Below are 14,401 nucleotides of genomic sequence, written 5' to 3'. Positions count from 1 at the left end.
TTCACCTCTACCCACCGATGATGGCACCTCCCCAGTTGTGACAACCAGAAAGGTCTCTGACGTTGCCAGCTGTCGCCAGTGGTCCAGGAACGGGTGAAGCTCTCAGCACGGAGGGAGAGGGGGTGCACTTGGCCCCGAGAAGACTCTAGGGAAGGGATTGCTTCTGGCCGGGTGATGTGACTGCCTGGTGAGCCTGCAGTTCGCCCTCCCAGGCTGTTTGCAGATGGGAGAATAAACAGGTCCAGTCTTTGTTACCCCTCCCCTGGAGCAAATGGCTGCTTGCTCTTTGAGTCATGGTCCTGAGGCCCCAGGCTCCCAGAGAGCACAGCATGTGTCCAGGCTGCATTCTGGTGGCCGTTCACGCGGACTGTCGATGGGGAGGCCTGGTGGACACCTGTGGCAGCTACCTGGGTTTCGGTGCCCTGGGCAGGTGTCAGCAGGCCTGGGTCCCAGTTTCCCAGAGTGGGGGGGATCCCCTGTGTGTCCTTGCCCCTGGGCTGTCAGATAATTCAGTGAGTGCTCTCCCCCAGGTTACCTGTCAAGGATGTCACTACTTGTCAACTCACTGCGGCCTTTGTGCCCTGCCCAGGAGGGCTCTCCTCCGGGGCTCCCAGGGGGCACCCACGAGGCTGGCAGGGCACTGGGGCTTCTGGGAGGAGGTGGGTGGAGGGCTGGAATTGCTGCCCTGTCCGTACCAGGGGGGATGGGACATGAGGCGAGGCTGCCTCAGGAACCTGCAGGGTGCTCCAAAGGGGATCCCATGAGGCAGGAGGCCAAGGGACAGTCAAATCCGGAGAAGGTGCCTTGAAGGCCAGGTCCGGGTCCACGCCATCGTGGCGGCTCAGCCCGGGACCAGCTAGGCATATCGATGCAGGGGGCCCAGGGACATCTGTGGCCTACACATGTGTACAGGGGGCTGAGCAGTGGCTGCGACACCACCAGGGCCCAGGTCATGTTGAGGAGCAGTCCTGGGGGAGGGGCAACAGTCTGAGTGTTGAGTCCTAGCAAGAACCTGGAGAGAGAGAGAGAGGGAGAGCGCCCTGTGTCGGGGAATGCCTGGGGCTGGGCTGCGATGCACGTGGCATTCAGTGTCCCTGTGCAGATGGTGTGTGAGGGCTGCCTGGTGGACAGAGTGGAAGGCGGAGGCATGAACCGGACTATGCAACCCAATGGGTTGCACAACTAAAAGCACAGAGGTCTGGGCCGAGCAAGGGGGGTCCCGTGTCCCCCATAGCCCTGGCTCCTCTGGGAAGCCCCCATGGCAGGTGTCTAGAAGGCTCTTCTTCTGGGTGATGCCTTGGGCTGACGTCTCAAGCCACCCACAGCCCCTCGGGTGCCCGCGCACACTCAGAGATGGCAGTGAAGGCCCGTGCCTATGGCGAAAATAGAAACTGAACTGTTAGGGACTTCACTGCCCCTGCTGCAGCCCACTGCCCTCACCTGGGCCTGCCCGGCCTCCCAACCCAGCTCCCTGCCTCAGGTGGCCATGCCGCCCTCTGCTAAACCCTCCTGGGGCTGCTGGCTCCTCTGGCTCCATCCAAGGTCCTGACACCTGGCCCTTCTCCCCCCTTACTCCCCCCTCTCGCCCCCTCCTCCATCTCCCCTAGCCTAACTGTTTCCGCCCCCTCCAGGCTCCTGCCAGACCCCACCACGGGTGCCCTGGGTGCCCTGGGTGCGAGCCTCAGGACAGGCGTCCTGCTGATGCTCTCTGCCCCCAAAGCCAGCCTGGCAAACACAGTGGGTACTGAGAAGTGGGAGCCGAAGGGAAGGGGCACGCGTGTTCCCACAGGTCACCCAGATGCTTTGTGAGTCAGAGAAAGAGACCGCCCTGCCTGACCCAGCTGGCGGCGTGGGGAGGGGGAGGATAGACCCAGCCTTGTGAGGAGGTGGGGGCAGGGGCCTCTCCAGGGACCCAGCAGAACCAGCAGGCCCCAGAACCCAGCGGGGTTACGGGGCTACGAGATAAGGACAGACAGTTCCTTGCTGGGGCCACGGAGGGGAGAGGCGGGGGCCCCAGAGCAGGCAGCTACAGCTGAGACCACAGAGGAGGCCCCTGGGGGCGGCTGCAGTGCCATGCTCCCCACACCCCTCCCACAGACCATCCATCCAGCAGCGGGCTCTGCTGCGTGGGGGTGCAGCCTCTAAGCACACAGGGCTCTGTCATCCCAGGAATGTCTTTGATCAGGTTTACACTGAGGGGAAGCAGAGCAGCGCCTCTAATCCGTTCCCACAGTCCCAGCGCTGGCCCCAGCCCTGAGCCACACCAGGGCCCAGCACACAATAGCCAGGGCGCGGTGGGCGGGCAGCTCCAGGCTCGGGCCTGGGGGCCCACATCCGGGGGCACTGTCCCCGCCGCTCGAGAGGAGGATGGGGAAGAGAACTCTGCAGCCCTCCCCTGTCGCTGCGGTCAGCCCCGAGCCTGTCGAAGACAGCAGCGACCATGAATCCCTTTCAATCTCAGCTAAGGCAGCTGGGACTCGTCTCCACCGCAGGCTCCCGAGGGCCCAATGGTCTGACCCCAGGACCCCCACACTGGAGCCCGGGCCGTCCGAGTACGTGAGGGCCCGTGCCTTCCCAGCTTCCATCACGAGAAGAGAACTGCTCACGTTCACTGAGCACAGACTGGGCACCAGGCACGTGTTAAGTGTCCAACATAAGGTTTCTCCCTAAATCTTGGAACAACCCTCCCAGGGTAGGCAACAGTCCGGGGGCACACCGGTGAGTGGGCCCTCGGGAGCCCACCTTCCCACAGGTGTAATTCTCCCCTTTTCCAGGTCAAGGGTCAGCAGATAGGCTTTACTGGCCACCCAGGCTCTGTCCCACCTCAGACGCTGAGCAAAAGCACCGCAGGCGATGGCAAACGAATGAGCATGGCTGCGGCCAGGCGAGCCTTCTCTGCCAAACGGGCAGCAGGCTGAGTACGGGCTGAGGGTGCTGGCTTTCTGGTCCCTGTTGTAGATGAGAGGCGAAGTCACCGAGCCGGGGTCACACAGCCGGGAACTGCGTCCGGGGCCAGGGCGGTCTGGGGAGCCTGCACTCCTGTCAGTCCTTGGCTGCCTCAGGGAAGAAAGGGCACGGTCCTCAAAAGTGGGCTTGAAAATGCACAGAGCCTGCGTCTGACTCCACCCAACGCAGCGCACACTGCAGCCGACAGAGAGAGGGGCCTTGTCAGTGTCCTGGGGCTGCCCTAGCCAATGACCACGAACTGGGTGGCTTAAAGCAGCAGTTCTCTCCAGGGTGAACGTCCGAACTCAAGGTGTCTGCTCCCTCCCAGCTCCCGGGGGCTGCGGGCACTCCCCGCCCCCCAGTCCTTGGCTTATAGCTCATTGCTCGGATCATGGCCTCCGTGTCCTCGTGGCCGTCTTTCCTCTGTGTCTGTCTTCGCGGGGCTGGGGAATGAGGGAGGGGGAAGAGGCAGGGACGGCTTCCTGGAGGAGGTGACCATTGCACAACTACTTTATGAGTTTTCATGTGACCTCAACATGACCCTGGGAACACCACTGTAACTTAGATATCAAAAACGATGATTATCAGGCCAGGACATCCCAATTTCCACAGTCGTTCGGGTCCTTAATGAATGAAGAGAGGAACTGGCCTGCGACCCGGGGGAATGAGTCACTGAGCTGGTGTGATTGATCACAGGACACGAGAGGCCAGAAGAGGGGCATGCTTACCCCTGACCGGCAACAAGGGTTCCTAGAAACTCGGTCTAGTTCTCCAAGGAGTTGGGCGGGCACAGTCCCGTGTCTGGAGACCCTGAGGATCACTGAGGCAGCCCAGCCCTGTGATGGAACAGAGGAGTAAGTGGCTGCCCACACTCACACTAACACCTGGACGGGACAGGCTGAGCTTGAGAGGGGGAGGGAGAAGAGGGACGTGTGGGCAGGAGGGATCAGGAATAACTGCTGACAGGCGGCTGGGCTGGGGTCAAGGGGAACTGACCCTTGCCTGAGCATCATGGGCACCATTCTTTCCCAGTAACAGTTTCTACATGTGCCAATGAAACAGGGGGACAGAACGCTGCACGGGGCTGACCCGCGGCGCCTTCCTCTGTACCTAGATCCCAGAACCCCAGGAGGGTACTGGCTGGATGTCGAGTTATAAATAGTCCCAGGCGGCCTTTTGCTTTACAATACACTGTTTATTTTTTTCTCCAATTGTAAAAATAATACATTATAAAAGCAGGTAACAGAAGACACAAAATCCACCAAGGAAAGCAGCAGAAACCCTGACTCCCACCACCTGGAGAGCCCTGGTGGGGTGTGCGCCCCAAGGACCAGCAGAAGGCAGTGCCAGGGCAGCACTGCAGGTCTGCCGCCTCCCCGCCCCCCCCCCCCGCCCCCCTCAGCACTCAGCAAGGGCACGAAGTGAGGGAAGAAAACGCCCGTCAGCCCCGCAGGGACTCCCAGCCCCGGTCCCCTCGCCCAGGAGTAGGGTTCACAAGACGCTGTGGAAGGACTGTAAGACTGGGTCGCCTTTTTATTCATCGGACTCCCTGCTTTCAGAGGTACTCCCTCCGACAGGAGCAGATGGGAACCAGCATGCCATCTGCCTGGGCACATGGAGGGTAGGGGGAAACGCATGAGCACAGAGAAATGTGGAGAACCACTCAGCTCAGGGAGGACTGGCCCGGGCCTCTCCCTGCGCATGATACCCTGTACGTGAGACAAACATGAGGACTCCTACCCAGAGGACCGCAGTGTCTTGCACATGAGGGTGCACCCAGCATAACCCATCGCTTTGTCTCCAGTTTAACACGCTCCCCCTTAACCACTTTGAATGCTGCAAAGCCCCGCCCGACCTGGAACACCTAGCACGTCCGGCTCCCGAAGTCCAGCTGGCCTCTCCTCTCCGCCAGGTCCACAGGTCTCCGCTCCCTGCCCTGGAGAATGGGAATGACCCACCTGGTGGGCTACAGAAGGGATCAAATACAACAGGGAGGCAAGTGCTGGCCCGTCCCAGGGTTCAGTCAATGTCACCGCACAGGTCACTACTTCCCGTGCACTTACTACATGGCAACCCTAAGCTCTCATTTCTGTAAACGGTTCCTGAGCGCCGAGTCCAGGCTGGGGAACCCGCTGCATCTAGAAGCAGCAGGGCCCGCCCGCCGGGCAGGACCAGTGAGGCCAGCCAACTCCGGGGCCTCACTCGGACCGCAGGGCAGACGGGGCTCAGGCCTGCGCGGGCTGTGGGGGCACCGAGGCGACACAGGCAGGCTCGGGGCAGGATCCCTCCCTCCAGAACAATGAATGGCCCATCATTGTTTTCCCTTCATCACAGTTTTGAACACTTAGCATATGGACATCTGTTCCTTCGTGTTTCATCTTTGTTCACCTGTCATCCTCAAAATGAAAGTCCAGAACCTTCCGCACTGATTTTAAAGTCCGGCTGAACATTTAGTAATGAACAAAGCTGAAAACACAAAAGAGAAGAGAGGGTTTTTATAATCTTGTGTATTTTGACTCTCAATTGGAGCATGACTACCTCTAGCTGCAACTTCTGTCTCCGTCACGGGCCCTCACGCAAGTCCACACCGACCCCTTGTCGGCCCAAACAGCCCCCAGGCCATCAGTCCAGTGACCCCCAGGGCCTGCGCCGCTCCTGCCCCAAAGAAACACACGGTGGACAAACCTGTTTAAATTTCCCTCTAATTCTGTCTAAGTCTTCGTGAAGGTTGGCATAAGTAGGGTCACCGTAAGGGAACTTCTGAATCATGCTGATCAAGGATTCTAAGACCTTCATCTTTTTGCTGTAAAGCACAGAGACAAAGACTTTTAGTCCTTTGTACACACGGGCTCAGGTTATGTAACAACTACGGCCATCACTCACTTAAAAGTAACAGGCGTGCTAATGGGCCGAGTTCAGAAGCTGGATGATTCATTTTCTTATTACACTGAACAATATTTGTTTACCTAGCAACGTGCTCTTGCCCACTCCCATGCCTCCACATCAAGTGCACTGAGCAGACAGATATGCCTCCATCCCAGGCGTGGAGCCGGGCGACTGGGACAGCCCTCAACAACCAGGTCAGAGACGTGGGAACAGATAAAAGCAGGCAGGACAGAGCGCCGGCACGATGGAGCCTGCTCTGGACCTGGGCGGTTTCCGGGACCTAGACACTCGCTCCCAGAGTTCAGTGGCGGGTGAACCAGCTAGCCCCTCCCTGCAAAGGGCAGACAAGGCGTCTGGTGTGTGAGTCCAGCTCCTGTTCCCAGGAAGACAGAGCTCTGGGCGGCGGGTGGTTCTGTAGGAAGAGCAGCCCTGAGCGACCGCTCCAAGGAGCTCAGTTACTTAACCCCTGAGCCTCAGTGTCCTCATCGGTGAAATGGGGAGTTAGCAGTGACCCTACCGGCTTTCGAGGACACGGATAATCTATGGAAAATGCAGAACCTAGTACAGAGTAGGTGCTCAATAAATTTAGTCTCCTCGCTTCCACCAGATCCTGGAGACCGGGGTCCCACCTGGGGAAGTTCAAGGGTGAAAACAGTCATGAATGTGCACACCTGGGTAATGTGCCACAAGGGACCCTGACGGCACCGCCCTGGACCACATATGATCATCTGCGTGTCTAGAGTCTGCTAGAATCTGATTCATGGGAAATTCAAAGAATTCACCTGGAGGTGAATCAATAGCAATTCGAAGCAACCAAGACCTCCTGAGAGCCTGCTGTATTGCCGGCTTTAGATACAGGCGTGAGGGAGTCTGCCAAGCAAATCGCTGGACCAGGACCATGGTGGCCACCTCTCTGAGAAAGTGCAGCGCGGTGAAAGGTCAGAGCAAGTTAATTAAAGCAACAAAGCACTTGGTTTCCAGGGAGATCGCACACAGAGGCCAGCATGTGGGAAACAGTCGGATTCGAACGTGATAGGAAGAACAGCACCATTTCCAACTTTGCAAGCAGCGACTTATTCTTCCCTGGTCAGTGACGCTGCTCCGAGCACACCCAGCAGAGTCCGTGTGTGCCAGGAGGGCGTGGACCGCTCACAGCCGCCCCAGCTCAGCCCTGGCCAAGCGTCGGGCTGTGAGGCTTCACCAGGCTGCTCATAGGGCAAAGCAGCAGCTCAGAGTTTATGGAAAAGCTACGGCCACCAGGTGTAAAGCACCATCCTCAGTCTGGGATACTGCCATTATGGCTCCTCTGCTGTAAGGAGCCCAATTTCACTGAGAGCTGATGCGGACGCAGGTGTTTCTCTCTCAGCATCCTCATTTGGGACACACAGAAGCAGAAGATCCTCGATCAGCTTTCTATCATTTTTTCAAAATTGTACTGACCTACAAGAGCCAAAAGCTGCAGGCCGTTCCACCGGCCATTCCCCCGGCCAGGGCGCTGAAATAGAGGCCTCTAGGTTGTGCGTCAGAGACCCTCAGGCACTGCTGGCAGGGTGAGGGCGGCCACAAGGTGGGCTGCGGGCATCCGCCTGCCGATGCCAAAGCTGCGGTTCCTGCTCTCTGACAGACTAGGCACAGGGAACCCCTGCTCTGGGCAAGGACTGGAGCCCCAGGGCAACATGCCTCCACCCGCCAGCAGACCTGGCACTGGGGAGACTCATGGAGAACTCCGGAGAACGCACCTCCCCTCGCCCCTTCATGGATCGGAGTGGAGAGCCAAGCTCAGCTGTGACTGCCACCCAGTGGTGCCCCAGGCTGCCAGCCACGGTTCCAACCAGATGGCCAGCCACCCTGCGCTCCCGCTGACTCCGCAGGGGAAAACGCCTGCAAAGGCGCCAGAACCTGGTCAGCTTCCAACTCTCCATGCAGATGGAGCGGCTGGTGAGCAGACAAGCCAGAGGGCAAGCAACTTAGGACCAACCGCTCAGCTGCAAGCACCCTGTTCTTACATCTGAACACAGGGGTGCCCAAGCTCCAGAGACTCACAGTATCTCAAATAAGACGAGTCACAGAGACGGGAATGCCACCTTCTCTGCTCTGCCGCCCTCTCTCCTCACGCCCCTCCCAGGCGAGGCGAGGCCGCCAGGCATCAGAATGAAGACAGATGCTATGGGCCACACAGTAAGAACAGTTTAAAAAGCCTGTGACGGCCAACAGCACTTAGTGCTTCCAAGTGTAGACGCCTGCTAAGCACACTGAACACGCATCTCGTTAGCAGATCTGGTTGGCTACGTTAAAAAACTGGTGACGGTGAAGCCAGCATTTCCGAGCCCTAGTCATACCGTGACCATGGTACTTGGGTAGACATTCAGGTACAGGTGAAGGAGAAGATATAATCAATTTCAACATTATTTTATTGGCCGGGCACCCGAAGGCCACCACTGCTCTAAATGACGCCATGAAAAGCCAGGGGACATGAGAACTCTTGAGAAGTAGTAACACCCGGTGTTCATCAGACACTGAAAATGTGCCCAGGACTGTCTATTACAATAATCTCCCCTTACCCTCGGGGGATACAGTCCAAGACCCCCAGTGGATGCCTGAAACCGTGGATAGTGCCCAATGCTACATATATTGTTTCTCCCCCACCCCGCCTCCCCCCCACACACACACCCCCACACACACACCTTTTCACTTAAAGGAAACACTTATGGCTTCTCCATGGCGTATCCTAATTGCCAGCACCACCACTCTTGCACTTTGGGGCCATGATTAAGTAAAATAGGGGGGGAGGGGGCTTGAACACAAGCACTGCGATATCAGGACAGTCGATCTGATCACCGAGATGGCGACTAAGTGACTAACCGCAGGGAGTGTTTGCAGCGTGGATTCGCTGGACACAGGGACCATCTGTGGCCCAGGCAGAACAGAGCAGGGCGGCATGCGATTTCGTCACAACACTCACTACGGTGCACAATTTAAAACTTATGAGTTGTTTATTTCTGGGACTTTCCATTTAATATTTTCAGACTACAGATGACTGAAACTGCAGATAAAGGAGAATTACCGTGCTATTTCCTATTCATTTCACAACACCGTTCAAGTTTGGCCTGATTATTTTCTCCATTTTGCAGATGAGAAGACTGAGACGTTAGCTGCCCAAGGCCATAGCAAGCTATGGAACCAGAACTCTTGGTCCATACACTGGAAAAGAAAGAAGTCTCGAACTTACCTGTCTTTCTCAGTTGCACAGCTGTGCAGGAGGCATCTCCAAGCAAACGCAAAGCCTTGGTAGCACCCGATCTGCGAATTCACAAATATTTTAAGAGTAAAATTAATACACAACGAGCTACACTCGATTTCATGATCAAGCCCTCTAAACAAGAGGGGGGCGGAGGGCAGTGGTGCTTCTTGTATTGCTATTCTGGAATGAGGTGTCGAGCATCAGGCAGGGGGAGTTAGGTCAAGTCATCAGTGGGGCAGCCACCCCCTCCGACTGCACCAGGGTGGCCGGTATAACCAGAACATGGAGGAAGAGGGCGCACATACTTCTGAGGCTAGACACACAGACAACGTCACCTGTACCTTGCTATTTTGGATCACTCACTCACTCAAGTGTCATGAGGACATTACAGCAGACCCACAGACAGGCCCACAGGCGAGAACAGCTGCCGTGCGAGCCACCTTACAAGTGGCTCTTCCAGCCCACGGAGCCCTGGCTGGTCTGACACCGTCATCAGGAGACCCGGAGCCGTGAGCACCCAGCTCAGCTGCTCCTGGCCTGCTGGCCCTCGGAAGCTGCTGAGAACCAATGTCTGCTGACCTCAGTCCATACGTTTTGTGTTGATTCTTTCCGCAGCAGCAGATATCTATCTCACGGTCATGACTGCCTCGACTTAGCGTTCGAGGCCAGATGTCTGTAAGTGAGGGCCAATGTAGGACGAAGGGTAAAGAGAAGGAAAATCATGGCGTTTCAACATAAATGAAAATGCAGTGTTCCCACATGACACAGAGCAGTTTTTTTGAGTGAGGACTCAGCTGGCTGAAAACACGAGGTGGCACCGTGACCCTTGCCCGCAACGGAGGTGACTGTGGACTGCTCTTCTCACTCCCCAGCCACACGCACAATGCATTACGTCCATCAGCAATATGTGCTGTTGGTTCTGTGCTAAGAATATTTGTCCATCAACATCCGGTCTAGTCAGGGCCATTGTAAGAGGCCTGAAGTGCTGGCTTGATCAGACTGATCATCAAAGTAAGCTCTAAACGGTCCATGAGCAGGATTCACTGCTGCGTGGGGACGGCCACTTACCTCAGACCCAATTTTTGCTCCATATACTGTGCCATGCTGTCTTCCTTCAATTATGCCCAAACCACTGCCTTCTTCATAGCCTTCCTGATACCCTTCCCCGCGAAACCTGCGACAGAGAAGAAGCGGGTTTGAGCAAACAGGAGAGCATTTTTCCTGGAAAAACTTCTCTCCCATATTGCCCAGACCCAGCAAGACAACGCACAGAATAGTAGGTGAAGTACAGAATTTAAGTCAGAAGAGTTAGGTTCCAATCCCGGCTGTACCCCTTCCTACGTCTGTCCTCTGACAAGTCACTGGACCTCTTGAAGCCCTACTGGCCTCTTCTGCAATGAGGAGCGTGGCCTCTTTAGTGATTCCCAAACCTGGTGGCACGCCGGAGACACGCTGAAAATTTTCAAAGATGCCAATTCAAGAGCCTCGCCCCACTAGTCACTAAGTCTGGAGTACGACTTAGGAATCTTACTTTTTGAAACCTCCTAGGTGACGCTGTCTGCAGCCACAGTCCTATGAGTCTGTAAGATATACACTCAGCCAATTGTTTCCAAGAACTCTGAGAAATACACAGGGTTTTCCATCACATCAGAGTAGACTAGCAGAGGAAAATGCCATTAGATCACCACAAAACGTATGTGGGGCCTAGAGTATAATACCAGTTCTGACTTTGAGGGCTCAACAGTAGAAATGGCACCATTTCACCTTCAGTCACCAAAAAGGAAAGTTGTTTGTGGGAGCCCCTAATGAGGCAGAGTATATAGGTCTGGCCTGTTTTGGTTGTGTGATCCTGGACAGTGACCCTGCCTCATCTGTAAGATAGGGTGAATAACAGAATCTACTAAAATAGATAATGGGGTGGGGGTTTGCAACACTCAAGTCAGTGTCGGATTCACAATAAGCTCCAAATAAAAGTCAGCAGCGACTGATTGACATCTATTGCTGTCTCAGAGAGGCACAAAGCAATTCACAGCTCCCCTGGTCACAGCCCCAGGCGCTCCCGGAGGTTCTGGAGGGTCAGGGATGACGTCTGACACATTTATCAGCATGTCCATGAATGCTGCCTTATGTCCTACCACGTAGAAACAAGAGAAAGGGGCAGTGCCCAGATGGCAGAGGTCTGTCCCAGCCGAGGACAGGGCGTTCCTGGAGGAAGACAGTCAACAGACCGAGCAGATGCCTGGGGCAGCCCCGGGCGCGGAGGCGGGTTTGGAGGAGCAGCTGGGCACGTGGGGCCCGCCCCGCCCCAGAGGCCGAGAAGTAAAGAGGAATCAACAGTAGCTCGGCCCCCACACGTGTCCGCTGCTTCTAGGGCCACAGAGCGTTCCTCCAAGGCCCACGCCGGCGGGACACCAGGCTCGAGCGGCCGCTGCACCCCAGCAGCTGAGAGCGGACTCGACAGGACGGGGACCCACCTGTCATCCGCCATCACGATGGCGTCGAACAGGTCCTGACCCTCGGCCATGGCGGCAGCCCGACCAGCCCCTGCCCGCGGGCTGCGGGCTGCGGGATGCGCGCTACCACCACCGGGCACGGACGCACCTCTACCGAGGAGGCGAGCCCTACTTCCGGGTTCGGTTGCGCGGAGCAGGCCGGGAAAGGACGGCACGCCAGAGGGTCCAGCAGCGCCGGCGCGGAGCCGGAACGCGTGCGCCGGGACAGCGTCGGGCGGTGCTAGGCGGCGCTGCGCAGGGACGAAGCCCCGCCCTCGGCTCCCACAGCCCCGCCCCCGGCTCCACAGCCCCGCCCCCCGCTCCACAATGGGCTAGTAGGCCCCAGCAGGGAGCAGCCACCTCGCCGCGGGGTGGGGGCGTGGCACGTGTTTTAGGTTTTACAAAAGCGAGCAGATGGGTCTGAATTACTCAGGCGGCTCCAGAAAGAACCTGGGAAGAAACTGGAAAAGCGAGGCTCTGCCCCGGGGGGTTGGGGGTGAAAAGTTCCCGGAAGGGCAATTCCGGGTGGTCACGGGACCCGACCCTTCCCACCCCCTCCCACCCTCCACCACCTCTCACTGATCCGATTCGCAGCGGGGGGACAGCGTCCAGCACGACGTTGGACCTCAGACCCCAGCCTAAAAGGCCTCCAGGCCCACGTTAGCGGTAGCCCAGGGTCTGCGGGCCTTGGTTCCAGAAACGCAAGGCTGGCTGGCGAGCTGGCTGAGAAGCAGCCTGGCCGTCCTCACACTCGCTGGGAAAGGCAGTCTGTCATAAATGTTGGCATCCCCTCTTGAACTTTTAAGTTATTTGAAAACTGGAAATAGAAATGTTTGTGTCCTTCCCCCCCACCCCGCCCCGCCCCTTGCTGTTGCTTGATTTTAAAGCAGAAGCAGAGTAATTCAGAATTCGTGCAGAGTCCAGATCCAGTTGTACAGGAAGGTGTGTAAGAGCAGCGGGCGCCCCCACTGCAGCCGGAGGCATCCTCCCCACAACCCCCCACTTTAAAAATTAGTATCTGGTTTTACTTCTCCCAGTTGTCGTTTCCAGGAGAGAGACTTTCTGAGCACGATATTTTAAAAGGTGCCTCAGACTATCCGTGGAATACAGACATGGGTGCTGGAAGCATTCTCAAGAAGAAAAAAAAAAATAAGCCTAAAGCAGGTAGGCTTTCCTCACGGGCCCATTGAACATTCTCTACAGGCCTCACCAAGGCAGTAACACAGGAAACAGCAGCAAGAAGGCCACCCAAGTATCAGAAAGAAGACACCAAAGTATCATTATTTGTATGTGTGGTGGCCCATCTAGAAACCCCAAAATAAGCATTTAAGACATTCTCAGAATTGGTAGTAGCAAAAAGAAATGAAGAAAGAAATCACTTGCTTCTGTTATTCTAACAATAATTAGTAGTAGCCAGGGCATGGAGGGTGGGGAAATCCACTCTCAATAGTCACAATAAATTGCTTAGAAATAATAATTGAGCAGAATATATGTGAAGAAAACTACAGCCACACCCTGATCCGTGGTAGGAACAATTGCAACCCAAATTCCACATGATCTGGGGGAAATGTGTCAAAATTCTAAGTGTCATCTGGATGAATAAACTGATAAGAATAAGATTTCTTTAAAAGAATGATATGGAGAACTTACCATACCAGATCTAAAAAACATAAAGTTTCAATTAAAATATTGTAATTCGTTAGTTCAAGAAGAAACCAGATGAGTGAAATAGAGTAGAATGGCCCAGGAAAGGGATTCTCGTATGATAAAAAGAAGCACAACTTAATAGGGAAAATAAATATGAAGCAGTTGCTATAATGGAAAAATGGGCTGTTTGGGGAAAGTCCGGTTCCATTTATATCTCACCGCATTCATTAAAATAGTTCCAGACAAATTAAAGACTTAACTTCTTTTTTAAAAAAAAATGGACACGTAATAATCTAGTGGAACGTTCAGGTGAGCCTGGAGATGCATTTGTAATGTATAAGAGGCCATGGAGAAAATCACAAAGGAAAAACCTGTGAAGATGCAAACCTCTGCACTTCAGAAGTGGTAATAAAATTAGAAACCAAAGGACAATCTGGGGGTTTATTTGTCATAAATATGATAACGAAAGGCATACTGCTTCTGCTTTATAAAGAACTTGTGCAAGTGAACAAGAAATAAATGCATCCTCACAGGAGGAAAAAATGGGCCCAGGGCGTTTTCTAATTCACAGAAAAGCAAGGTCCGCCTTATGAGTAAATGCAGGAGTGCCAATAGAAAGAAAAATATGATGCAGCCGTTACCTTTTACAATAGTTAAAAAGAAATTCTTCTTTTAGAATGGAAAGATATTATCGTTGCCCGCAGATGCAAAAATGAAAGCCACCTTTCATTCTGGCAATGTAGAAAGATAGTAAGGGCGAATTAAATGTTTTTAACTTTGACCTAGTAATTTCATGTCTAGGACTTCATCTCTAGGAAATAACCAGGAAAAAAAGTGACCGTTTTTGGTACAGTGATGTCCAGTGCAGCGCGATCTGTAAAAGCCAGGGGTTAGAAACAGTTTACAGTGACAAAACAGTAACCCGACAGCACCTCCCCGCGGTCCCCCGGTGCACGGAGGCTGCTCTAACCAGCCAAGCCACACCGACCAGGGCTAAACAATTATGTCTTTTAAAATAAGGACAGTGAGCCCTGGCCCGTGTGGCTCAGCTGCGTGGGCGCTGTCTCATGCACCAAAAGGTCGGTTTGATTCCCCGTCAGGGCACATGCCGAAGTTGCGAGCTTGATCCCTAGGTTGAGCGCGTGGGGAGCGGTCCATAGATGTTTCTCTCTCACATCGATGTTTCTCT

General features: G+C 55.1%; 1 protein-coding gene across 7 annotated transcripts in view; it reads right to left on the bottom strand.

Annotated features, from left to right (window-relative positions):
- The window catches only part of LTO1 (LTO1 maturation factor of ABCE1), a 48,005-nt gene extending 36,239 nt beyond the window's left edge, over positions 1–11,766 (bottom strand). The window contains exons 1-6 of one of the 7 annotated variants that reach the window (XR_008557875.1): positions 11,548–11,755; positions 10,142–10,247; positions 9,062–9,132; positions 5,632–5,749; positions 4,802–5,412; positions 4,341–4,552 (exon numbers count right to left, since the gene is read on the bottom strand). Coding sequence is in view for 6 of the 7 variants with exons in the window: in XM_054724687.1 (XP_054580662.1) it covers positions 4,615–4,882; positions 9,062–9,132; positions 10,142–10,247; positions 11,548–11,597 (495 nt within the window). In the remaining variant the exon portion in view is untranslated. Of the gene's footprint in view, positions 1–4,340; positions 5,413–5,631; positions 5,750–9,061; positions 9,133–10,141; positions 10,248–11,547 lie in introns of those variants that run through there. The other 6 variants (XM_054724688.1, XM_054724690.1, XM_008146840.3 and 3 more) reach the window with 6 other exon arrangements.
- Positions 11,767–14,401: the final 2,635 nt, after the last annotated feature.

Source organism: Eptesicus fuscus, chromosome 13 (assembly GCF_027574615.1).
Source record: "Eptesicus fuscus isolate TK198812 chromosome 13, DD_ASM_mEF_20220401, whole genome shotgun sequence".
In the NCBI taxonomy this organism is placed as follows: Eukaryota; Metazoa; Chordata; class Mammalia; order Chiroptera; family Vespertilionidae; genus Eptesicus; species Eptesicus fuscus.
The sequence above is the reverse complement of the archived record's forward strand: the minus strand, read 5'-3'. Positions and strand labels throughout refer to the sequence as shown.